Here is a 27,217-nt window from a genome sequence, read left to right on the forward strand (position 1 = left end):
TCACTTGACTTCACTTGACTTCACTTGACTTCACTTGACTTCACTTGACTTCACTTGACTTCACTTGACTTCACTTGACTTCACTTGACTTAGGGCATGGAAAGATCACAGAAAACCGAATGGCATTTGAAATTCTCAGCGCAGTACGGTTGCCGTGATGAGTTGATACGATCGTTAATTTATCTGTCCTTATGACAGTTGTGTTTTTATGGCGATTTAGATTACGAGTGGTCCCTCTTTCGTTTAGTCCATCGTGCGTGACGCATAAGAAAACCTATAGGAAAAAATTTCATGCGAGCATTTTTTTCCTCGAGGTTTACTTGCGGTCATGTTCAACTAAGCGAAAGAGGGAATCAAATACTTGTCGTCTGATGGCGATTCTGTGCTTGGTGAAGCAATGACGGAGCCTTATAGAGCGCTTCACCTCCCCACAACAGGCATAGGTTTCAGTACATATCAAACTACCTCGCGCGAACTGTAAAACTTGGTGACCCCCTTATTGTGGGAGAGCCAGTGCAGGAGTGAAGAATGCGCGCGCGAAGTTATTGCCAGTTATTTTACAAACAGATTCAACAGTACCTAAAATATTTATCCAAACAACCGTCAACCGAGCTGAATTTCCTCCTCTTCAAAAAGCAGCTCACCACTGACCAAGGTCATGCGTAACGCAAATTTAATTTCTACCTCAAACATGTAAAATAAATATGTGACAATTATAAAGAGAGTTGGTGTTTTTGAGTCTTGGAGTGAAAGTGTCAAAAACTTGATGATGAACTTACATATCACTTTCTGTTGAATAAACTTGTCTTGTTAATGACTCAACTGCCATCCACTTTACAGGCATCAGTCCCTGACACAAAATACAGAACATGTTCACTACGCAATTGTGGATAAAATCGTCTAAACAAACGTGCACAAAAAACATTCAAATGGAACACGCGAAGAAGAAAGAAGTTTGTGCAGCCTTATACCCGGCGCGCGCAAAAAGCGCAATCAACAAATGACGTAATGTTTCTACGTTGAGTCTTACCCGCGTTCTGGAGATCGAACAAAAGATTTTTTCGAGTTGTGAATTAAAACGAAAGTGTAAAGCTAGTTTTACGAAAACTTTGAGTGAATGGCAGATTCAAAGTGACTCCTCAGGGGCAAGTACCTTTTATTTCAACGTTAATCTAACAATTAACAATATAGTTATATAGACAAGACGAAATGGTAATTTACATTGTTTTTTTTTTTTGAATTTCTAATTGCATTAATTACATATACTTATACTACTACTTCATGCGATAATAATAAAGGGATCAACTGCCAAAAAATGGGATCGGTAGGGGCGATGCCGAAGCAGTTGTAAAGAGAAAGCTCGAAGGAAGCTCGCGTGAAAATGTTGAATTGGTTGGAGTACCAAGCCCTGACTTTCAAGGATTACCAACGGGGAATCCGTGGAGGCTCTGCATGGGAGGGAAACTAAAAAGGAAATAGCTCCAAGAATATACTAATTTCACGTTTAAGATGGTTTTTTTATGGCGCATGCCTACTTACGTTGGGCCTCTTGACATACATTTCATTTCTCCCCAGATCTCTCGCCATTCCAAAATCTGTAATTTTAAAGCGAAGGCCTTCGCCAACTAACACGTTCCTTGCAGCCAGATCTCGGTGAATGAGCTGCGGGTAAATACATTTACACCATAAAAGTGTTATCCTGTGGTGTTAGTAATTTTACATTAGTTTAAATGGACGTAACCGAGAAAGGCTGCCACTTATTTACAAACCATACTGTAGAGTCGCGGTAAATAAAATAACTCTTGTTTTAATATACACGAATCGACCGTTGCATCTCTTGGTTTCCACACACATTGCGCATACATTACGGCTGCTTATATAAATACCGAAAACAATTGATATTACTTTATTGGTTCCTGATACATGCCACCCGTGCGGAATTAGTCACGACACTAAAGTACGCTAAAGTACGATAACTGCCGGCTCACCTCACGCCCTCGAGCGGTTGGTTTTTGCTAACGTATAAGCGTAAGTATAAGCATAAACATTAGCCGACATACTCAGACGGAGTAAAGTGCTTTGAGTAGCGGCCTTTGTCGGAAATTGCTCCAAACAAAGGCCGCTACTGAATTATCAACACATTTTTCTTATGCTTCGGGTGCAAGTAACATTCGGCATTAAAACGATCAGCGTAGGGGGTGGAGTAGCGTGATATGAAGAAAATGAAACATTAATTGTGCGGGGAGTGGCTTTGATATCTACTTGATATCAAAAGGTCCTCTATTTAATTCTTTACGTAAGAGTTTCTACCTATTTTCCAAGGTTTCCCTAGCAAATTGATGGCGACAACAAGCAAATGCCCTGTATATGTTTTGTATAGCTTTCATAGCTTTTTGTAAAATACCGAAACGATGAGTAATTCGTGATCAAAAAAAAAAATAACTAAAGTAGTAAGTTAGATTTGAAAAATCAGACCTGGTGATCCGAGATGAATTCCATTCCTCGAGCGATATCAGACGCGAATTTGTATAGTTGTTGTGTCGGTATTTTCTGTGAAGCTGCTGCGCTTCTCAAGTTATAATAGTTGTCTGTTTCTCCTTTGCTTTTCTTTAAATATCCCAGGAGATCTCCGTGAGGAACATACTCCAGGATGACAAGAGGCGGCCCTGTATATACAGAAATATACAGTCAAATCAGTATTAGGATGTCCACCCAAAAAGAAAAAAAACACAACCTAAGAGGCTGTTATCGGAGGATCCGGATAGGGTTCAATGATGTAAAACAAAACAAACAAACAAACAAAAAACCAACAAAAAATCGAATCGTTAGCGGAGTTGGAAGGTCGGCAGAGTCGGGGTGGTTAAGATATTGCGACATCGACTCCGCTTTTGCTTGTGAAAACTTCGTGAGCGGATTCCGAAGCACAGGCAGAAAATCAATCCTTATTCCCAGCACACTATAAGTCCAAAACTTCCGTGTCTTTCTGCTGTTAAAGGGAGGGTTTCACGGTTTGGCGCATGTCTGTACGTCAAAATACTTTCGTTCGCTTCTTATCAGTGAAAACTGGGCCCGTGCCAAAACGTGTGCACAGGCGAATAACCCTCCCTAGGCCTTTAAAGCATATGAAAAGTTTTCCATCATCCCTCTTCAGAACGTATTCTTAGCTGTATAGTAAAGAGGTTATCATTGTGCTTTTCGAATTTTTAAGAATGAAGGCGAGGCTTTCATCATGTCAACTTTAAACATTAATGTTTTTCAGCCTCCGTCGCTTGTAAAAATTATGCTGCACTTATAATTCTATCATTCAAACTTACTAAACTCGCGCCCTCCTTTACATCGAATGACATCCTTTGTTAAACAGCCCAACAATTGAATCACGTTTGGATGAGGTTTAAGTTTCTTCAGCAAATTTAGCTCAGACAAGAGATCCTTGAGGTCTGAACTGGACGAGTGTTCTGCAAAGAAATATCTTGATTACTCTCAATATTTACAGCCCAAGTTACCCTTTTTCAATGAAACTGACCATACCAGGCTCTTCGAAGCTTGCAGTATAGGGGGCGCCTTTGCCACGTAACCAATCAGATTGTAGTATTTTGATCACGCGATTGAAATGGACCAATCAGAAGGCCAATAGCGCTCGGTCCTTAAAATGGCGTCGAGTATGGAATGTGTAATCCGGCGTTCTGATTGGTTCATTCAATAACGTATGATTTTAATGCTACTGACGCTGTTCGAAGTCTCTTTCACACTTCACTAAACAAATATATACTATGTTTACCTCTTACCACTTGAGGTTTTTTTAAATTCCAAACGGGGTGAAATAGGCCTTTTTATGTACTATGCCATAGTGAATACAGCCAGTCAGAAACATGAAAGCTGTTTTATATTCGGCGGTATTACATCCAACCTTCCCACCGTGCTCCGCGGGTGTGTCGCATTCATTGTGTTTGCCACTGTATTTTCTATGGCATGGGATAAAATAAATGTACAACGCTCTCTCGTGTTATGCCATAAAATATCTTGCTTCACAATTTAATTTTCTTGGAATACGCAGTCGCCTTTAGGTTCGTGAGTATTCGTGTGTCCTCTAAAAATGTTTACTCGAATGTAAATTGACGTGTACAAACAGGAGCCATAATCAGGGACGGAGACCGTAAGCGCGCGCTGTTTCTAGTATTGGGGCTGTCGCTATGATATGGGACAATTTTTCTATTTTTAGAACAAATTGCGCCATCATGTGCGGTACACGCGCGTACATACTGCGAGGATTTTTGCGGATGTAGCGCGGGGAAATGGCGTCTGAAAATTCCGAAATGTTTAATGCGTTTGGGCCATAACTCAATACGTTCATGTCTGTTGGAATTTTACGTCAGTATTTTCGTCGTAAGCTGCTCCAGTTTCAGTGAAGTAAGATAGTGTCGAATTTAGTTATGTGCCGCTTTATGATATCACTGACCAAGTTGTGTTCCGCTGCTTCTTTTACAAGAGCTCCACATAACTCCACTCTAAATTTCACTTATGTTGAAGATTAACAGCTTTTCCAAAACACAGCAAAAAAACTAGTTGGATATAGCAACGTTTCAGGACTTCAAAGTCTCCCTCCTCTTGCCAAACGCTTGCGAGGATTTCGCCAGAGTCTATCTCGACCGAACAGTAAAAAAAAAAAATAATAATAACAATTGCGAGTTTGAGTTTCGTCTGAATTGTAAGCAACGCGTGACGTTTTATCAAAGCCCAATAGGTGATGATAAAGTTTATGTCTGTAGATGCTGCTCAGTTTTGTTTGTGTAAAAATCCAATAAATTGTCTATTGTCGATGAATAAGAGCGCCCGCCGATGCGCGTTTTGTACAGTCAGTAAAACATGACAAATTGGACATCCCCATGGCCACTTTCGTGTGAAAACGTACATCGAACTCATATAATATCTCGAGTTTCTAAATATGTTTAAGGTTGATAAATGTTTGAGAACATTAAAAGCTCAGCTGAAAATATGTGAATACAGCAGAAATAATCAGCAAAATTACGATGACGCTTTCTGTAATCAACTCGAATAAAGATTTCGATTTTCTTGGTTGAGTTATCAAAACTCCTTGTCTATTTTATTTTCGCAGTGTAAAATTTCACTATGTTAAAGAACCACAGATGATGTTAGTAGCCTTTTGGCGTTGGTGAAAGTTGTTGCAGCATCTCGGCACAAAAGACAACGAAAGAATCTTTGTCAAGATTTGTTGAGAACTGAAAACACCGACTCGGACTTGAAAGTGCACGCGCTGCAGTATGCAAATGAGCTACTTGTACGCGTCAGACTTTCCTTTCAAAAACTTTTGCAAACTCGTCAAACAAACAGAGACAATAAAAGACTATCAAAACAGGGTTTATTCGTGATTAAGCATTGTTTGGGAAACTCACAAATTAACTCGATACCAGAGTAAAGAGTTTCTTACATAACTTTTCTTTACAGAACAAGCGCAAAAGCTTACGCGTTCAACTAGCGCGAGCAGATCTTATTATTCATTCACAGCGCGAAATCGAAGTCATGTTTTCGACCCTGAAAAACTCACCTTTTCCATTAGCTCAGAGCATAAAACTACATATAAGAGCCCTGGTTCTCATTCCCTGCCTTATTCCCTGTCATCGCTGTGAAAAATCTGCAAGAGAATCTCGCAACTCTCACCATTTGATCACGCAACGTGACAACATCCACGCGAGAACCCCTGATATGTGCGTAGATCCGCGCGGATATATGACGTCGGGATGACGCAATTTGTTTTAAAAATAGAAAAATTGTCCCATATCATGGGTGCGCGCGGATCCCAAGACTTACGGTCTCCGTCCCCGATTATGGCTCCTGGTACAAATCAAAATATTGCCAAACTCGTAAAAGTATACCACACATTTGACTATCGTAAGTAACAAAGTTGCATTATTCCTTACCCTTCAACATTTTAACAGCTACCACAGACCATTCCTTGTCTCCTGCGACGTCAAACACAGCTCCCCTCCACACCAAACGAACCACCACCGATCCTTTCAAACAAGGATAAGTGATCACGTGACACTTCCCAGTTGGTGTTCTGGAGAACCTGCATGTATGGAGACTCCACAATGTAAGGAGCTGTTGTGCTTCTATCCTTATTATTATTAAGACAGTTTTGATAGCTTTGGTGACCAATGCGAGTTCCCACTGCAGGGCTAATGAGGCGATTTGATTGGTCAACAGGTCTGACGCAGGAGCAGTGTTGAATAGGCGCCTCTCTTTGATATAACGGGTTGTTTTGTAACTTGTCTGTGTTTGACTGGCCCAGCCTTGGGGTGAACTTGTGTTGCTTTGAAATATCTTTTTCTCTATCTCTTGTGCTCGATTTTTTAACTCTCGGCTTAGCTCGGGGGTGATTGGGAGAAAAGAGTCGAGCTTTTCCAGGACCAGCTTGCAAATTATTGTTGTCCACCGGTTGAAAGTAGCCTTCTGAAGTGGTCACTCTTTGGATTGGGCCGATTACAATTTCCTTCAATCTGAAGGAGCCCAGTGCTTGGAATTTCCTTGTTTCTTGATTTTCTGTCACAACAGCTTCATTGTAGAGTGCACCAAGACCTGAGGTAGCCTCGCCCGTTGTCATGGTAACTTTATTCAGCATCTGTTCACATGATGGTTTTCTTAGTACAGGGATGTGGATCTCTTGATTTCGTTCAGTCTTTTTACTACCCTGGGGTGGAAAAGATGTGTTCAACGATGAGGAAACCCCTGGAGAGTCAGAGCCAGGAGTTGTGGTACTCATTTCAAAGCATTCTCGTGTTCTTGGCTCGTTACTATTCCTCAGCATGTTCCTTATAGATGCTGGCGACTGTTCTAAAGTCAGGGACGATTCTGACATACTCAGTGGAGATTCTGCTAGTATTACGGATCCTGCTTCATTGGCAGTCTCTTGAGTCTACAATAAATCATACTCAGTCAGCGAAAAGGAGCCGTCTAGGTCACTAGGCAGGTCTAAACTAAGAAAAGCAAAATCTGAAGTAAGAAACCACAATAAAGGCCAGTGGAACTCAGAGTCAAGGCAGTGATGAAGTATTGTAAAACAAACACATACCGCTTCAGAGGTGATATCATCTTGTGACGACGTAAACGAAAACGCAGTTGTCCTGTGAAGTATCATATAATAAAAATGCACATCCGCGGTTTAATAACTACTTATTAACCGGGAGTGAGTGAAGTCTTATGGGAAAATCTCAAACCGAGACCTTGCCGTATTGGCAGTATTTAGCAAGGCCAAGGTTTGAGATTTTCTCGTAAAGATCGGACATTCGCTAATTTTTGTGTTGAAAATATTTGTATTGGGTGAGAATATATACAACAGCTTGCCTGCAGTTAAAGACAATCTTTCGTTGCATCTAAATTAGTCTTTAATAACCTCATTCTTAACATTAGGTAAATATCAATTCTTGCCACTTAAGGATCTGTTATTTCTATCATGACCATGCAATTTCACTGAGGGCCAGGGTTACTTACCCTGTTAGCTCTATGTTCCCTGAAAAACAAAATCCAGTGTTAGTCCAAGCCATCTTTGTCACCTCCAAGGTTATCATTTTACTCTTTCTTTTCTTTCTTTTGTTCTTTGTTGAAGTGTTTTGTTTGATCGGCCGGTCGGTCAATAGCCTACGAGGCTGGCGGTTTAGTTGGTTGGGGTAGACGTATAAAGCGTGATCCCAGAAAACGAGGCTGGGAAATGCTTTTCGTTTCTCCAACCAGGCCTCTCGCGGCTTCGCCGCTAGCGCGCTCTGAATCTACTCCAACTAAACCTCCAGCTACGCAGATTAGTCGGTCGATAGGTGGGTCGGTCAGTCAGTCAGTCGGTCGGTCAGTCAGTCAGTCGGTCAGTCAGTCAGTCAGTCAGTCAGTCAGTCAGTCAGTAACTATACAATAGGCTGCAGTACAACTAACATAAAGAGCAAATCAGCAATGTAGATACCTAAAGTTTTTATTTTTTATTGCATTGTAGTTTATACATTGTAGTACTCGTGTACTGAAGGGCTATCCTGTGTAAACATTTGTTATTATCATTATTATTATTATTATTAGTAGTAGTAGTAGTAGTAGTAGTAGTAGTAGTAGTAGTAGTAGTAGTAGTAGTGGTAGTAGTAGTACCTATTTACATTGCGAAATTGACTTCCTTAGTCTTTAATTAATTCGGTTTTACATCATTCAGTGACTTTCAAACTTATTTGTAATATTCTATGTGTCATGCTATATGTTAACAAGGGATTATGATCTACCTTCACTTCGGTACGTGAAGTGTAAAACGATGTCTTTGAAGGCATCATAACGAAGTACTTACTGTCACTATTTTTATTTCTTCTCTTACGATTCTTTCTTAAGCAATAGCTGACCATAAAGGCAAGGAGCAGTATGCACAATGCACCGCCTATTACTCCGTAAAGGATAGTTTTAATATTTCCCGCGGCCGGGTCATCATGTTTCATGCTGCTATCGGACGGTGATACCGATGTCCTAGGTTCTGTTGAAACTAAAAACAAAAAATCAAGACTCAACCTCCGATTTCTGTAAATGAATCAATGCCGCTCCTAGGATCTCTCTTCTTTACGTCCCAGAACGACAATATCTCGTTTCGGTGGATATTAACCGAGTTTCACTGAACCTGAGGTTCAGCCCTGCTTGGGCGGGGGGGGGGGGGTACGTAGTAGAATACTAATATACCAGTTTTTTCCCCCATATGATATCAATATACCTCAAAATTGTAACACGTGTGATACAACTAAACACCTAAATTTTTCTTCTTCATTTAACTCATGTCTATTTACCGGGAACCTAAAATCCAGGAAAAACTAGATGCTTTACATCCAAATTGTGACAAAATCAGATCACACACCTGAATTAAAACAGCTCTTTGGATACTGTCTAACCAAAACCCCTGGTCGGGCTTGAAGGTTACATTTCTCCGTTTCGATCGCATTCCCGACTACAAATACGGAGAATGTCGATGATTCTGGCCAACGTTGGCGAGAAGAATACGCAAAAATTCACAGAAAAAGACAACGAAGTATTTAAAACACAATAACCAAATAAATAACCAACGAAAGTAATTCAAAAAAGTGGGGGAAGATAAGAGGTGATCTAGCCCGTTCTTTGAAACAATGTATAATAAAATAATCATTGAATTCGGTTTTTCGTGTTATCCAACAGTGATCAAGGCCCCACACTTACATGAGGATATCAGAAAAAACCTCAGCCAATCTATGATGCATAGAAAGATTTGTTACCCGTTTTCTTTGTCCTAGCTTGGAAGTCGGTTGTTATGAAGAACATTTTGTCTCCCTCCAATGAACTCTCGCCCCATCGATTCCAAGCTGTTACAGCGAACAAGTAAGACGTGTCAGCGGTGAGTTCTTTGTGGTACATAAAACCAGTAATGTTCTCTTGTAACCATGGTTCCTCACGTTTCATATTATTTGTCACGTGTACAGTTCGGTGCCAGACTGTATAACACTTCACCAAGTGTCCTTCACTGTAAACTGCTGACCATTGTAGGGTCCAGTTTGCGCTGTAAGCTTTCTTGTTTGTGTTCAATATTGTTGGGCTCTCGGGGAGAACTTAGTTTGCAAGCAGCAAATGGAGAAAGTTATAAAGGTGTTAGTTTAAATGCATATCGAAATACAAACTTGAAAAAATTAAAATGTAGGCCGTATGTTTCGCAATACTACTAGATTTAGCAGGCGCGCGCAGGCGCTTTCATTTGGTGGGAAAATATTACCCCGGTTTAAAGCAAACAGCCGCAGGCCATGCCAGGCTTTCAGTAAATTCAAGTAAAACTGTACTGCTTTCCATTGCATTGGACATTTTGAACGTGTCGGATATAATCACGTTGAGAAAAGCAAATTAAACTTAATGTGAGTTACAGACTCAATAGCAACCAAGTAAAGTTCAAAACATGGCAACATCCATTTGTTGTTAACGCATATATTTAAGTAACGTTCTAACCTCCCTGCATATTGAGTATTAAAGTAACAAAACTTTTGCTCTAATTGTCAGTCGACTCAGTCTTAAAATCTTTTTCATCACTTACCTTTGACAAAAACACTCTCCTCTTTTTCTCCATCAGAGTTTCTAGCGACGCATAAAAACTGTCCCCAGTCCTTATCTGTAATATTTTCCAGCGTGTACACTGCCATAAAAAAACCAGTAGCCAAGACTTTACGGTCCTTGTACCACGTGACGTTGGATGAAAGTAAACTGCTGGCCGTGCAATTAAGGCTCACAGTTTGTCCAATCCTGACCGGGGGTGGGATAGTAACATAGGTTATTCTTGGAGGATCTGCAATGTTTACCAACTAAATTAATCTTTGGCCATTTCAGTTTGAGAAGAAATACAAAACAAACAGCAGTAAATGAACATGACACATGGACGTACTAAGCTAAGGTCGGTTTGAAAAAGATTTGAATTTAACTTAACGTTTCGTATGCTGCAAAATACATCTTCAATGTATTAAAATTCTAACATTTAAAAGAGCTTCGTTCGAAAACAGAAATAATTTGCATGAACTCATTAACATACCGACCAAGGCTGAAGAAAAATCTATGATCCAAATTTCGTTTAGGAACATCAAGACAGGTACAATCCGGAATCTGCGCCAAAATTCACAGCTGATTCACGATCCACTGTGTTTTCAAAATCCGCGAATCCGCTCGATTTACCCCAAAAATCCACAATCCGTGCGCTTTTTTAAGGCCAAATCCGTCGATCCGAAAACCTATTCACCCCCCTCAAGTAAGCAACATGTTCACGGAATATTTCAAACTTATCTTTGTCCCTCCAGAGTCAATACTTAGAGACCTTAAAACATATTTTCCAATACTGAAATGAGTCTAAAGAAATTATAAGCGCATGATAGAGGTGTCAAACTCTGCGAAGCGACAAGCAGGTAACAGCGGAAAGTCCGGAAACCATTCCTTTGACCTCTAAAAAAAATTGTTATAGCACTGCCAAACGGCTCCACTCCACTAGCTTCTACTTAAAATTCCTCCTCATAACAGAGCATAAAGTATCCTTTAAAATCACTTGTGAAATAACGAGAGGTCGAGAGACCGAAGCTTAAAAGAGAACGGCAAACGCACGAACCGTAGGAGTCGTGTAATTTTACAAAGATCTGTCAAATATTCATCTCAAGGATGTCAACAGTCAGCGATTTAACCAATCATATTATGATACCAGGAGCTGGTATCATAGAACGGCGGCATCAAGGGAATGTCTACAGGCTCCCTCGCTTCGTTCGGGCTCACCGGGAGCCTGTTCGCGGGCTATGTTGAAAGAAATGCTGAGTGAAGTGACATTTAAACTCTTGATCTTCGACCATCGTAGCTTGATTGAAAACATAACTCAAACTGCGGTGATAAACATTTTAAAAACATGCATTTTGTGAACTTGACGTTTCGTATGCTAGTCAACATACATTTTCAATAATGTAACCGTTAAAACTTTTTGAAAAGCTATTTATACTGTCTCAATGGGGGTCTGGAACCTAGACAGAAAACAGCTGCAGTAGAAATTTAAGGCGGAAACGGTCTATAAAGTGACACAATGGAAAAGCTTATCACTGCTGACATTGACATTCGATGCTGGCTGCAACTCCTGAATAAACAAGGTCTCCTTAACCTTACAATGGTAGTCAGTTTTGCCGGGCGCCAAAATGGTCCCATTTGATGTTGTGGACCAGTTGTTTTAATGTGATCAGCAGCAGCAGAAGAATGGTCACATTTCGAAAGGGCCTTGAAATGTTCCGTTTTACGGTCGTGAAGTCTTCGTTTCGTTTTCACATTTGTGATGGCAGCGTTGATAATTGATGACCACGCTGGTAGCAATAATTGTAGTGGTGATAAGGATGGTGGTGCAGTGGTGCTGTTGATGATCGCACTGATCGTTATAGTAATGGAAGCGTTGATTATGTGGCCGTAGTGGCAGTGATGATGATGATGATGGTGGCGGCGGCGATTTGATTGTGGAGGTAATATGGTGAAAGTACAATGTTATGGTGATGTCGATTTTGGTAGGCTCCAAGTTGATCTTAGCCCAATGCCAAATACCAGAAGTTCATTACTGGTTATGGATCTTGTCATAGATTCGCAAGTAAGCTGAAAGTCGCAGCTATTTAAGTTTTCATCTCAGGGGCAGCTAGGTTTTATGCCGCGGCCGTGTTCTTCGCGGGTTTCCAAGGTTTCTTTGAACGTGCCGTAACTAGTACTATCTTAGTGTGTTCGTTGTGGCTGATTTATTTCTTTTTGTGGAATCATTATGATGGCACGGCTCGGTGCCTAGAAATATATTTCTCACTTGCCATTCAGGTGATCCGAAAAACGCAGTTACGGTGATTCTCATATATGCAGTTTAAACGGTCTCTTTAGCATTGTCAACAAAAAAGATGATTGAAAACAATAAATGAAGATGGTTTGTCTTTAGTTCATAGTTGCTCTACGAAATCTTCTGGGCTACTTGCTAGTTTGCTTTCTCCAACCGACCTTCAGCTTCCACTCCCAGTCCGGGGGGGGGGGGGGCAACCTAGAAAGGACGGGACTGCTCGTCGGAACCCCTAAGAGGTACCAAGACCCTGTTTTGTGAGCGGCGTGGCTTGAAATTGTTTTCACCCCTAAAAGGTACCAATTCTAAAACAACACTTTGTCTCATGTCATAAAAAAGGTACCGCGAAAGCTCCCGCTGTGGAAGTTTTTATGTTGAACACCCTATAAAGAGATACCAAAACCGTTTTCCTTAACCCCCAAATGGTACGACGAGCACCCTTGTCCTTTTTACATAAGAGTCTCCCTCCCCCCCCCCCCCCCCTCTCCCGGGCAACTTCCATGTTTCATGGAAACTTGTCAAAAGTGTCTGCACGCCAGTTTCAAATTTCTCTCGCGCAATGAGCCCTTTTTAGCTAACGTTCGATGTACACTTGTATCATTAAAACCTCTAGTAGTACCTAATGTTCAAGGAATGAATGTTGTCTAATGGTTTGATGATAGTAAAACCTCGCTTGGACTGATTTGATGTCACTTACGTTTTGCATCAACTTGAAGCCATACTCGGTCTTTAACCTCGTTGTGCATAAGTCCAAACTTGAATGCTATCCCAAAGAACGTATTACCATCTGCGGGCTGCACGTTATGAAGAACAAACACTGCAACGAAGGCGGTCAGGTTTCCTGCCCAACTGACAAACGGCTCATATCCTTCTTTCACTTCAGGAAAACCCCTTGCATTGACCGCGATAAGTTTTAGGTTCAGGTGATTAACAGCCTTCGAAATACCAAATACTACCTCAGAAAGTGTGAGACGGCTCGGCTGGTAGTAGCGCCATGTCAAAGAAACATTCTCGCCAGTGAAGACTCTGGTGGGATCATCTGGCTCAGAAATTATCTGCTGTCGATCACCTGTTGGATAAAGATCCTACATGTCACACTGAGAGCAGTAAATAAAACGCTTTCATGCCAGTTTGTCTGATCTTTGTATGGCTTGTTCTACGATATCGTATTCAAGAGAGATATATATTAGAAGTCATCTTAGCCGTAAAATATTAAGCTAGGAAACACTGATGCGATTTATTTTTTAAATTGTCGGCTATTTTGGTAATCGGAACACAGTCTAATCGTCAAATTCTGGACGGCTTTTGTGGATTGAGATTTTTACTTTATCTTTACCAGTAACAAATAACCAAAGAACAGAGTGAGAGATAAACCACAAACAGCGGGGCGCTAGGGTGGATAACAGAGTAAGTTATATCGAATGGGGATCGGAATTCGATCAGAGATTTCACCGAACAGATCAGTAGCTAACCCTTGAACGTTTTAAAACTTCGACTTGATTTATCTGAAGTCGAAACGACAGGCGGTAGTGACTAAATTTATTATAGCCAGATATCCGCACCATGTAAATCATGAGTGTATACGAGCATCTCTTTAGCTACGTCATAAAAGAGCTGGTCATGCTAGAGCTATGGACGCACTCCAAAGTTTGGAGAGCACGCAACAACCTTGCCGCTGGAGCATGTGAAATGTCAAAGGATTAAACATATTCGTTAATAGGGGTTCCATTGACTGTTTAGTTTGGAAATCAAGGGGCTTATGCTATTCAGTAGAATTGGTTCATTCTCAGAGTGTACGAATTGTGGCATGTGGGTTGGTGGTTTGGAGATCACAAAAGCCCAACAGCTACTCGAGTATTGAGCGGTCAATAGCAACCCTCAGGAGGTTTTAGTGCTAACTGTTATAAATCGGAGCGAAAATGAAGAAACACAGTCTACTGTTCCAAGAGCTTGAGCATCACGATGGAAAGGAGAATTGCTGGAAAATGTTTAATTTGAGTTTCTAGGAAAAAGCAAAACACTACAAGTCGGCAGTTCCGGGGTCAGCTGAATCTAATCGGCCCACACAGCAGACAAATTCTGATTTGGTTAATGCATTTTAAGGATTTTTTTTTCCATTATATCTTTACTAGATTTGGTTTGTTAGTTTTACAGTCATTATTTCCCTCATTGTTTGATGTTACCATGCGGAGCTGGAAAACAGTTCAAGTCTACAGGTCAAACAATTATTCTTTGTCACAAGCCCTTTCAGTTTGGCTAGTGTGCAAACGATGGTAAAATGCAAATCGGCGTAACGATCAATTCGGCAGTACTTGCAGTAGGAAATATTCTGAACTTCGTAGTTTCAATGGGTGCCGAGGGAGCATACAATATGAAACCAGTCGCAGGACCCTAGCTAATAAAGAGAACGTAACAGAAAAGAGTAGAATATCAAACGAAATCCAAGGGCGTGAGGACAAGCGAAAAGGTCACTATTGACCATTGTCATGAGTCTTGAAAACTAATTAGTATTCATATTGTTAGAACTGAGATACCGTATTGTTACAAAACAAAACAGTCCTTTTAAGTGCGAAAGCAAACTGTTCTGGGTTTGTCCGCCTTCTTGTTCCACTATCCGGTGAAACCTCTACGAGGTTTAGCGCTTCCAATTTCCGCTCCATTGAAGATTACGAGGCAGACGACCAGATAAGAAGTTGTTGATTGTGGGCAAGTGTCTGCTCATAGAACTTCCGTGCACATGTAATACTTGGAATCTTTAAGATATATTTGGCTTGTACTATTTGTCAGTTATGCGACGAGCAAAATTATTAACAGATAAATTACTATAACAAAGGATCGTAATTTTACCAATGCGGGTGAACGAGGTCGCTCGTTGGGTTGTAATTAAAGCTAAGCGGTCGTGTTTGTTGTGACGATGTAAGTGATTCCTGACTTAACTAAAAACATGCTGAATATACAACCAGTTATACCTGAACTCCTAAGCTCCATCGTTACAAGGAGAAAGCAACCTAGTAAAACATCTTTTGTGCAGCAACGCATTGCCGGTACGGACGAGATTTACACGTCTTTATATATAGCTTGACTGATCACTTCACGGCTTCGAGAAACTTGACGCAGCACCGGAGAAACCTTTGTGGGAACTCTTGTCAGTTGTGGAAGTCTTTTGTGATGCTTAATTCTTTAAACACACCGTTTTGATCAGTTGCCAACGAACTAGAAAGAGCTAATGGAACGGTTCCGCAGCAGGAGTTGGCGTTCAACTGGTGTGTCTAGATATACATGGGATGTACAGAATCAAATTACCCGTAACCTGAGTGACGCACTTTCGAATTCTGAGATGTTGTTTATTTCATTGACACTTGAAGAAACCATTTTATTTTCCTAGAAACTGAAATCACTCAGGTCAGAACTTCCTATTGTATTATGCACTTGGTTGATTTGAGTTAACAAATTCAAGCTCTCGGGCTTAGAGTGTCTGTCCAGTACGTTGCGACGCAAGAACAGATTTTTGTGTGAGCATATATGCGATCAGAAACTGTTGCATACTGGAGCAATATTTTAGCATTCCAATTTTTGGACTTGGTGGGAAACAAATGCTGCATACTCACTTCAAATATCTGCAGATATTTTCCCCCCGTTTTCCCTAACTTCTCATGGAGGTTTGTAGAGAACTCGCTTTCATTCCTTTCGAGGAGACCGAGGTGTTGTGGTGGAGTTTTAGAATCATAATCAGTGCTGTTGCCTGCTTCTTCGATACTTTAATTAACACATTACAATTATATGTGTTAATTCAACCGTAGACAATTCTTCCTTTCTCTATACGGCAAAAGAAATGAAAAAGAAAACAACAACAACAAAAAGAAAAACAGCAACAACCCTAGCTGCATGCTCGATGCTAATAACATTTCTGCAGGAAGTTATATTTGTCATATCAAGCTGTATCGCCAGCAACCTGGCTCCAAAATTACTTCAACGCCATCCATACACCAAACACTTGTAATTGATACACCAATAAATTCTAAAACAGAAATGTCATACGCTATATTCTAAGAATATTTCCAAGGATTTAATCAGCCTAAAATCGGCAGAAAAATGAGAGCCTATGCCTGAAAATCAATATTATTTTAAAAAAAGAGAGTAGGTTTTCATTTTATGTAGCTGATTCCCCTCCCCCATAAATATCAGTATGAAATGGTGTGTAGCATTGCTTAGCCGGTCGTATACTACTGTATCAGCATTTTCTTCTTTGAATGACGTATATTATGGCGATCATGATCAATGGGATGGTGATCAACATGGACTGCTATTTTTAACATTTTATGGTGTAATAGCGATGGCAATATATAGTTTATGTTATGTTGCTTGAGCGGTTTTCACTGACGTGAGTGTCGAAAGTACTGAACCGGTTAAGCTAAGGCACTCTGCACTCTAACATCAGCCAATCAGAGGCTAAATCTACAGAACAATACTTATATTAAGTTATTTTAGTCGCTTAGCTAGGCTGAGAACATATATAGTAGTAAATTTCATTAATGAAAATGGTTCATTTACTGTTAGATCAGTACGTATAATTTTTTGAATGCTTTTTAAATATACGAATGAAATAGCTTCATTTGAAGTCAAAGGTATTGGTTTGAATTTTTATTACCCTGAAAACAGTTAACATTTTAGTTCGTTACTGGAAACCCGGGAATGGAACAACAACAACAACTTTATTTGTATTCAGCTAGAAATTAGAAATAAGATGAACAAAAATAAGTCAAAATAAGAAGAGTACATGACTGCCCGAAATAACCTTAATGGGCTAATAAGACTGGGCAGCCACTCTTAGTGATTTAACGTGATTATTTATTTGGGTGAAATAAGAAGAGAAAATAAGAAAAAGACATGCAAGGGCACACAGTGCAGTTATCAATTTCCGTTTTTCGTAGGAAACGGAAGTTGATTTCAATTTTGTCGGTCTTGGACCTTCATGTTCCGCAAATGGACAAAGGTGGCCAAAGACAAATTTCACCAGCATTCTTTCCCAGTGTATGGTTGTCATTGTTAATGACGTCAGTGACAGCGAGGGTAAAATAGACATTTAATAATTGTTCCTCGGCTCAGAGTCAGTACTGAAAATATCTGTTAATTTTACTTTGGTTCATACAGACATTGCAAGAAGTAAAGGAATTATTGCATTCCAAACTGAGAATGGACTCTTTTCATACACGTAAACGAAAAATGAACAACATTTGCTGCTGTTTTCCAGGCCTGCGTTTTTCGGACAACCTTGGAATTTTGTTTCCATAGAAACACCTTTGTCTAACGGCATCCCAACACTGATGCTTTTCCATATGAAATATTGTGCGGCGAAAAATGAGACAGAAAGAAAAGAAAAGAAAAAAAGAGAGAAGGGAAGAAAAGAAAAGAAAAGCACAGTACAGTACAGAAAAGAAAATAAGAGAAAATAGAATAAAAAACAAAACAGAGAAAACAGTGAATATCCCATCTGAGCTACAATCTTAGACAAAATAAATGGAACATCTGGACCACCCCTCCCCCCATTTCAATGATGCCAAAATGGCGCGCTTTTGCTCCTTCGCGCCTTCATCATTGCTTTGGGGGGTGGGGGGGGGGGGGAGAGGGATAATTGTTCCATTTTATTCTGTCCAAGAATGTAGCCTCCGACGCAGACGCTCTTAAGCTGGTCACGCAATCTTCCTTTCCCCCCTCGTAGGGAGGAAGATTGCGTGACGAGCTGCGTCGGAGGCTACATCTGATCCGCATATTGATCCGCATACCGTTAATAACGTCCACACCTTCGAGGTGGGTTTGGTTAAAGCGGATACATATGTCACGGTACGACACAGCTGCGAGAAAACAGTGTCACAGTACACGGAGCAACCCTTTTGAAAAGTAAAACCATTTTTATTTCAATATTACAAAATAGATGGCAAGGAAGCTGCATGCAAGAACAAAGAACCCTAAATGCATATCAAAACTGATGAAATCCAAAATAAATAGACCTCGATCTGAATACACAAAACGACAAATGATTTTTCACTTCGTCTTGTTCATCACTCAGCTTCTTGTCAAGAACAGCAATATGGGCAAATTAGACCAGATTTACGAGCGGCATGTGGACTCCCTGCAATACAACAATACAATACGATGCAAGTTTATTGTGTAATACGCTTAGCTATTCAGGTGACAACATTAACTTCCAGTAGCTGCTTTCTGCTTTTAGAGTATTTAATAACTATTTTACGCTTGTGCTTAATGGCGGGCGGGCTGAGGATGGGTTATTACAACGATACGCCATAAAATATCATAAGATATCAGTGATCTCACATAATCATTGACACGTTGTAGTGAAACACTGACTGAACACATTTGCACTGAAACAATAATCAGGGTGAATAATGGAGGGGGGTTAATAGGGGGTATGCAAATCCGCCGATCCGTGCCTTTTTTCGCCAAATCCGTCGATCCGCCAATAGTTTTTTTCAAATTCGAAACCACAATTACATTCGGAAAGGTAAATGAGAATGCCATTGTTACTAGTAATTTCGCACAAATAGTAAAGAAGGCAACATGCTTGATGACTATAACACAGTACAATTGCAATAACAGTCTCACGCCTGAGTTTAAATGAGCTTTGTGCGAAAAAAGAAATAATTTGGATTTGGATCCAAATTTCGTTTAGGACCCAAGATCCGAACATCAAGACCGTGCGCAATGCGGAATCCGCGCCAAAATTCACAGCTGATCCACGATCCATACTGTTTTCAAAATCCACGAATCCGCTCGATTAACGGCGAAAATCCACAATCCGTGCGCTTTTTAAGGCCAAATCCGTCGATCCGAAAACCTATTCACCCCCCTTATAATAGTATATGACTTACTTCCTTTAACTGGGAGATGACACAGCCATAAAATAAGTTGAGTAGGCGACAAACATCAGTGAAAAAGAAATGCCTAAAAAAAAAAACAAAATAGAAGAAAGGAATTTACAGTAAATAAACAACTGTATTAATTCGGATTTTTGCTGAGTCCAGTGACGTCAGTGACCACGCGAGTCCTCCCACGGCTGTATTGGCAAAGAGTGAAGATCACTTCCGGTGACGTCATGACGCGCGTTCCAGTGCGGCTTTCCCGCCTTTCTTTATACCACAGCAAATGCCTGGTTAATTTCTCATACTCTTCACTGCGTGAGTGTATTAAAAGCCTGCTGTTTACTTCTCATTTTAACGCTTTTTTCTAGTTCGAAGATAAGTACTCAATCATAAAGTTCCGTTCTAAGGTAATTGATTCTTTGTCATTTGTGTACAGAAAATTTGGACGATTGGGACATTCCATTTTTTTATCCGCAAACCCCTAATGGAAGGCAACCTCTGACACAGGGCCTGCCGGAATATTTTTTCAAAGAAGCGGACAAAATTTTGAACCCCTCGGATGCAAACTTCAGAGGTTCCGACAACAAAAAACTAGGGTGTCGAAATCTGCCCTTCCATAGGGGGGAGGAGGGGGGTGCGGATAAAAAATGGAATGTCCCATTCAAACACCAGCCGTCGACAGTCATATTTATAGCGCTGAATAGTCGCAGATAAGAACCTTCGTATAATGTACTATCTGAGCTATAATTGTTTATTGCTGTTCAAAATGTATTTTATTAGAATCGAAAGTTCTGTATTTCCAGGTTTATCACGTTGTACGAACACCCTGCCCGTGCTGAAATCAAGCCATTTATAAGTGTTATTTTGTTTTGTGGTTGGAAGTACAGGCGGTTCTAAAAGGCAAAACTAAGTTCTCGGAAGTCACGGGAGATGTAAGACGGATACAGAAGAATCATTAATCAAGCTTATTTCGCATGAAAACAGAATAAAGTCCTTGGTGTTTCCTTGAACGAAGCTATTTTTGTAAAGACACGTAATTTTAGGGTAAGAGCTGCACACGCGAGTCTCCGATTCCAACATGGTGGACTTTTCCAATCACTTCGGGTCCACATAATTTGCGAATTCCCAGTGGTAAAGCTATGTTGATCAACAGGACAAGTACGTTTTTATTTACCTAACATGCTAAGAATAATGTGTAGAGACGTATGTAAAAGCTCTTGTGTCTACGCCAAAAAGTATGTCTACAGTATTTTACAGCGTACAAATTTACGGTTTACGAACCATTCACTAGTCTCTTCCCATCTACAGTGGAATCCCGATTTCTCGAACCCTCTGTTTTTCGAACCTCCCGATAACTCGAACCAAAATTCGTTCCCTCTCCTTAGTCGAACACTGTAATTTTACTCCCGATTTTTCGAACCAATTTTCGTTTCCCTTAACTTGGAGGTTCGAAAACTCGGGATTTCACATTAGTTCGTAAACCGTGAATTTGTATGCTGTAAAATACTGTAGACGTCTTTGACTTAGGCACAAGAGATTTATGTATGTCTTTCCTGGAGGACGATTTTTTTATTGAGCACTTGATTCTGTGGATCCCCGAATTCAAACTTCCTTTGCGTTGTTCCTGTCTGGCCGGTAGGATATTGAAGGTACTATGTACCCTGCCAGACAACTTGAGTTTTAAGGCAATTGGGCGGAGGGTGTAATTTGCAGGTTGCAGCTTGCAGGTTACAGGTCGGAGAAGGAGAAGGAGAAGGAGAAGCAGAAGCAGAAGCAGAAGCAGAAGCAGAAGCAGAAGCAGAAGCAGAAGCAGAAGCAGAAGCAGAAGCAGCAGGAGAAGGAGAAGCAGAAGGAGCAGGAGCAGGAGCAGGAGCAGGAGCAGGAGCAGGAGCAGGAGCAGGAGCAGGAGCAGGAGCAGGAGCAGGAGCAGGAGCAGGAGCAGGAGCAGGAGCAGGAGAAGGAGAAGGAGAAGAAGGTTTCGGTTGGAGAGGACGTAAAACAAGAACCCTGCTGATCTCAAAAATAATTAGCATAAAGTTATTTAAATTACCCAGACATTTGTGTAAATTAAGATTACTTTGCTGATGAACACCATAACACCAGTATCTACAAGACAGTCTTGCCAATAAGACACTTCCGGGAATTCTAAATTTAACATCCGGTATTTATTTATTTATTTATTTATTTATTTGTTTAGTTAGTTATTTATTTATACTCATTATTATTATCTATAATTGACCTGCAATCTGCAACCAACCTGCAACCTGCAACCTGCAACCTGCAAATTACACCCTCCGGCAATTGGGCTTATAATCAAGTCCATGCATACAGGTTTATTGTCCTTGCACAGTTTTATTTGTAGAGTAGTTCCATAAATTACCTTGTACTCTTCCACTACACTAGATTCACTCTATAATATTTTGCAGTGTTCTGTGAGTTGTCTCTCTGGCCGGTAGGGTTTTGGATGGCTAAGAAAATACTACTGGCCAGAATAAGGCAATTGGGCTGAAGTCCGATCCATGCACAGTTTTATTTGTAGAATAGTTCCATACATTGCTCTTTAGTCTTACACTACACTAGAATCACTCTAGATACAGTAATATTTTTATTCCGCTCTGTGATCTTGACCTTCTGGCTAGGAGGATCTTGAAAATACTACCGGCCTGAGGCAAACACATTTTATTTGTAGAATAGTTCCATACATTGCTCTTTAGTCTTGCACTGCACAAAAATCACCCTACAGTAATGTTTTCATTCTCTGTGATCTTGTCCTTCTGGCCGGTAGGACCTTGGATGGCTAAGAATATACTCCCGGCCAGAGAGACATATGTTGTATATAAGGCCGTTGGGCTAACTTCATTCACAGTTTGATAAACAGAACACTTCTGAACATCACTCTTAAGTCCTAAAGCAGGTTAGAATAACAAAGAGTCACATTTGTATGAAGACTCTTAGACACCGTATTTTCCTAAAACTTAACATAGCTGAGTCTTAGATTGCAAAGAAAACAGTACAGGCTAGGGAGACTGCATGGCGTCTTAATTTACTTATGCTCTGCCTGGTGCTCTGTACACTACAAGGCATCAGTATTAAGTGTTTAATCTACTTGCGATCAACCCCTGGTAATGATAGGGGGAAAATGAATGCTGGGACAAGGTCAAAATTGTTTTAATAGTGTACTGACCTTTTAAGCCAAACTCTTTTTCTGCTGTCTGAATAATAAATTTACTGATGGTGTCTGTCTTGAGATATTCAGAAATCACCCTGTCTATATATAGACACTTTGAAATCGTACGCGGACACATACATTTCTTTGCCAGGAGACAAAGAATCTTGTAAACTGTGAAGAATCCATCTTTCTATGTCGAAGCAATGGCTGCAATGGCTTAGATGTGATCACTACTACAGGGGAATTTTCCACGTGTAACAATCAAAGTGACACAGTGTCACTGTCTGTCAGACTACTGGAATGATGGTGCAACCGTGTTGGTGGGAGATTAATAACTATGTAAGCTACAGACATAAGGACCCCTCTAAGCTACACTGTATGTAATAATTTACAATAAATACTGTAGCTTAATTATATTTACAGTACCATATATAATTTGTGTTCCGAGTAAAAATTTAATCAGGTTGAGTTAAGTTTTTGTTTAACACTGTTTATTATGCTCATGGGTGCAATATTCAAACTATTCAATCTGATTAATTCCAGAGTTACTGGGGTTAATTACACTTTGTTATTTAGAAAGCCTCTTTTAAGGAGAGAAATAGACTAGAAATGTCACGATGAGAGTGGCTTAATTTGTAAGAATAATGGCTCAATGTCTTTTAGGCAGTTACGTTTTCGTTGAATAAAGGCTTTCCTAAAACCTTTTCTGTTTAGGTAAACACCATTCACAAAGAAATAGGATAAAAAAGGGAAAATTTCATTGCTTTAATTTGTGTTTAATAGTCAATCGATTATTTCATAAACAGATATTGTCTTAATTATGCTAAGGAACAGTGTCCATCTCTCAAACGTTTGATCAATTTTAAGTTATAAGCACTGAAATACAACGTCTGATAATCCTCATATGTAACTCATTATTATTCTAACTTGCTTTAGGACTTAAGTGTAATGTACAGAAGTGTTCTATTTATCAAACTGGGAATGAAGTTTAAGCCTGCCTTGTACACAAGCTGTCCCTCTGGCTGCAGGAAGTATTTTCTGAGCCATCCAAGATCCTACTGGCCAGAGGGACAAGAGTCCCAGAACACTGAAACTATTACTGCAGAGCAAATGAAAAGACAAATGAAACAGGACAAATGAAAGGCCACGGGCAAGAAGGACAAATGAAAGAGGGACAAATGAGCAGGAAAAAATTATTCTAGTGCATTGTAAGACTAAAGAGTTAAATATATAGCACTATTCTACAAATAGAACTGTGCATGGAAATAGCCCAATTGCCTTATTTAAGCTGCCCCTCTGGCCGGTAGTGTTTCCGAGATCCTACTGGCCAGAAGCTAGGACATGATCACAGAGGATCAAAATATTACGGTAGAGTGATTCTCGTGTAGTGTAAGACGTAAGAGTAATATATGGAACTATTCTACAAATAAAACCCACTCACTCACAGTGCATGGATCAGACTTACGCCCAATTGCCTCAAAAGAAAAGCTGTCCCTCTGGCTGGTAGCAGGGGCAATTAACCAGGATTTTTCAAAGAAGGGTCCCAAAGCTGTGCATGCCAAAGTGAGGGCAACCACCAGATTATTGAATCACTTTCGCCACCTGTTGTAGGTTGTTTGCTTAAAAAAAGACTTACAAAAGGGGGGATCACAGGCACCCCAGGACCCCCTAGCTAGGCCCTTGGCTGGTATTATTTTCAAGATCCTACCAGCCAGAAAGACAAGATCACAGAGGATGAAAATATTACTGTAGAGTGATTCTAGTTTAGTCTAAGACTTTATAAGAGTAATATATGGAACTAGTCTACAAATAAAACTGTGCATGGACTTAAGCCCAATTGCCTTAAAACACAAGCTGTCCCTCTGGCCGGTAGTATTTTCAAGATCCCACAGGCAAGCAGGGACAAGGCAAAGGAAGTTTGAATTCGGTGATCCAACACTGAATCAAGAGCTCAATAAAAAATTCGTCTTCACAGTATGAATCTAATAATTCCAGTGGAGAACCCATCTGGTCAACCGTTAAATAGGTAGGAAACCAACCTGGTCGTAATCCTTGATTCCTCCTAGTCGGATCGTTTGTCTTCGTATTGGGCTCAGAAGGGAGCCCCGTGGGTGAATGAATACTGCTTATGGGTGTGACACCTGGCGTTGGATTTGGTGTGTCTGCAAAGGTGTATATTAAATGTTGAGATTAAAAACTGTCACAGCCCTTGGGATGGGGTGGAGGCCGGGGCTAGATGGCATGGAGCAGGAAACTTGCTGTTGCCATGCAGGCTACTGTATGATGTATTGTTAGTCTCCCTGGATAGAATTTATCCCCAAAGCAGATACCCTTTGGCAGTTTTGGCTGGTTATCCCCTCCAACAATTGGCCAGGAATAATTTATACTTCTGGTAATGACAAGCGAGGGTAGAGTTAACTGAGTGTCTTGTCCACTGAGAACACGGCATAAGGACCATGAACAGCAAATGTCATTACATGGTCAGCAGAGTAGGTTTTGAACTTAATTAAGGGGTACTTCAAACTGATTATACTTCATTTTTGTGTCAAATTAGTGATGCTGAAATCATGACTGAGCACCTTCTCTCAATCACAAGAGAATAAGGTTGGAAATCAAGTATCCTGGTCTTAATTTTCTGTTTTGAAAACAAAGGTATTGTTTTCCAAATATCAATCGACTGAACGATCGATTCTATCGAATAGATTCTAAAGAAATCGAACGAGAGGAAAGGCCTTACCTTTGAGATGGACGTTAATCTGCACAAGGCTCGTGTCGTGCTTAACCATGCTGTAAAATGCATAATATATGTAGTCTGCAGCCATTGCCTTAGTGACCACTCTCATTTTCAGGCAGACAACATTGGTTTCTATTACACTGACATTGAAATCAGTGCATCTTACTGATCCCAGGAAAGATAAGTTCTTGTAACACTCAGAATGAGTAGAACCTTGCTGCAATTTTGCAATGGGATGCCTGGCGTCATTCCACGCCAAGACAGAGTGGACCACATCATCAGTGTACCAACCCAGCTCTGTTAGGTTTAACTTGAAGGAGATAGTTTCCCCTATCTCTGCTACAGTTGAAAAGTTAGGCGCTGATAGGGCTTAAATGAAAACAAAAGAAGGGTTAATAAAAATAAGGTTCTGGCTCCCCAAAGGTTTTTCTAGGTTCCATTTACTTTGGGGCATATTGGCCCGCTAAATTTCTAATTTGCTATTTAATTGTAGGGTCTTGTTTCATTTAGCCTGCGAACGCAAACGTATTTCCGGCTGTCGTTATTAACATATTATTAACCCAATATGTTAATAACATATTATTATTAGACAAACGTACGTCTGCGTATTTCGTTTGAAGAGCCCGCCGAATTAAAATATGAAAACTTTGTTAATCAATAAAAACTTCCAATTTTAAAACTTCAATTCCTAAAATTATAACGTTTCCATTTACATCGAGAGCATATTTAAATTGTAGAAAATTCTAAAACATCAAACCTTTTTGGATACTTTAGAACATTGGAAGTTTCAAAACTACAGTACTTCCGGTTGTATTATAAGTTCAGTTTTCTAATTGTGTTCCCGTTATGTATTGGGACATTATGGGCTTCATTAAAATTGTTAACTACGCCGGTTGGCAAAAGTTTTATTCTTGAACACACACACTAATAGTGAATGGATGTCGAGCTAAACTCACAAGTTTTTACACTTATGTAAATCTTAGAAAGCTGCACATGTTTGGGTTTGCGAGACAATGCAGACTAATTATCAAACACTCTATATTGCGACTTTACCTGAAAGGTGACAGAATGAATAGAATTACATCAGAGCTGATTATTTAACAAAAATATGAGTAACAAATTTAAATTTCATGAAATTCTGAAGCTCGGAATGCCTCAGCTGATTTGTAACTTTTCAAATGTTATAGCCTGCGAAGCTAGCGCAGGGTGCAAATCGAACTCAAGCCTCGAGCTTGTGTCGACTACTCAGCGCTTAACATGAGCGGCGAAGTCCCGAAATAGTGGTACAAGCGACGAAGTTTGCCTGTTATATCGCCAAGAAAGGAATCGAAAAGAAAACGGACTCTAAGAAGGTTTAGTTTGGTTAAGCTTCAGAATACCTTATATGTCTTAGAGCACTTGTGGCTATTACTTCGATAGCGTGACTCTTGTCAAAAGCCAAACGTGCTTACGTTGACAATTTCACAGGCACACACGCGACCGCTAAAATCTGTCGGCACAGACAGTTTATTTTCTGCCCTGAATCGATCACGCAAACATAATAAGGAACAAAAATTATCTAGACATCGTTGGACGGCGACTGTTGAAGAGGAAAATAAAACATATTGAAAAAATTCATCCCATCACCGGGCACACCACGGCGACAAATTCGTTTGTCGTGTTTTTGCCGAAAGAAAATCACCTGCATGCGATCAGCTTTGATTCATCAAAGCTTATTTAAGTATGAAAGCTATTATCTTTACCTACCTCCGTTAACGCATGTTAAATATACACCGCAAAGAAGGTAAACCTTCATTTGAAGATTATCCATCGAGGTGTCGAGTGAAGGATCAACTCGAGCGATCGATTGGTGCGTGACATTCCCATAATAGGAGAAGACAGTCACGTGACAATAACGCACCTGATTGTATTATTCTGAAGCACGACATTTTTTAATACCGATGGATTAAAGTGGGAAAAAATAAATTCGCCGAACATATCCATTTGTCCGTTTAGTGTAATCATTTGAGTGAGGGAAGTTGAAAGAACTGTCGGTTGGCGACTGACCATGCACGTTTCAACAACATGAGCAG

The 27,217-nt window shown here is 40.2% G+C and overlaps 1 protein-coding gene and 1 pseudogene across 3 annotated transcripts; both read right to left on the minus strand.

The window, feature by feature from the left end:
- Positions 1-57: 57 nt before the first annotated feature.
- LOC145496826 (uncharacterized) lies at positions 58-15,937 on the minus strand (annotated as a pseudogene). The gene is made up of 12 exons (XR_014050606.1): positions 15,334-15,937; positions 13,062-13,433; positions 10,079-10,327; positions 9,276-9,605; positions 8,333-8,521; positions 7,507-7,525; positions 7,088-7,139; positions 5,937-6,931; positions 3,315-3,455; positions 2,476-2,666; positions 1,540-1,662; positions 58-850 (listed from the first exon to the last, which is right to left on the minus strand). The product of XR_014050606.1 is annotated as an uncharacterized LOC145496826 (transcript).
- On the minus strand, positions 10,290-26,972 carry LOC145496836 (uncharacterized). Of its 2 annotated transcripts, none has more exons than XR_014050609.1 (5): positions 26,892-26,972; positions 25,149-25,514; positions 24,451-24,573; positions 19,163-19,324; positions 10,290-10,697 (listed from the first exon to the last, which is right to left on the minus strand). XR_014050609.1 is itself a non-coding variant. In XM_081476591.1 (5 exons), exons 1-4 carry the CDS (start codon positions 26,953-26,955, stop codon positions 19,257-19,259), a joined length of 621 nt encoding a protein of 206 aa, XP_081332717.1. In that variant the 5' UTR covers positions 26,956-26,972; the 3' UTR covers positions 17,984-18,494; positions 19,252-19,256. The 2 variants fall into 2 exon arrangements, 1 of the variants encoding a protein (XP_081332717.1); XM_081476591.1 differs by lacking the exon at positions 10,290-10,697 and adding an exon at positions 17,984-18,494 and having other exon boundaries at positions 19,252-19,324.
- Positions 26,973-27,217: the final 245 nt, after the last annotated feature.

This window comes from Orbicella franksi, chromosome 9 (genome assembly GCF_964199315.1).
Source record: "Orbicella franksi chromosome 9, jaOrbFran1.1, whole genome shotgun sequence".
Lineage (NCBI taxonomy): Eukaryota > Metazoa > Cnidaria > Anthozoa > Scleractinia > Merulinidae > Orbicella > Orbicella franksi.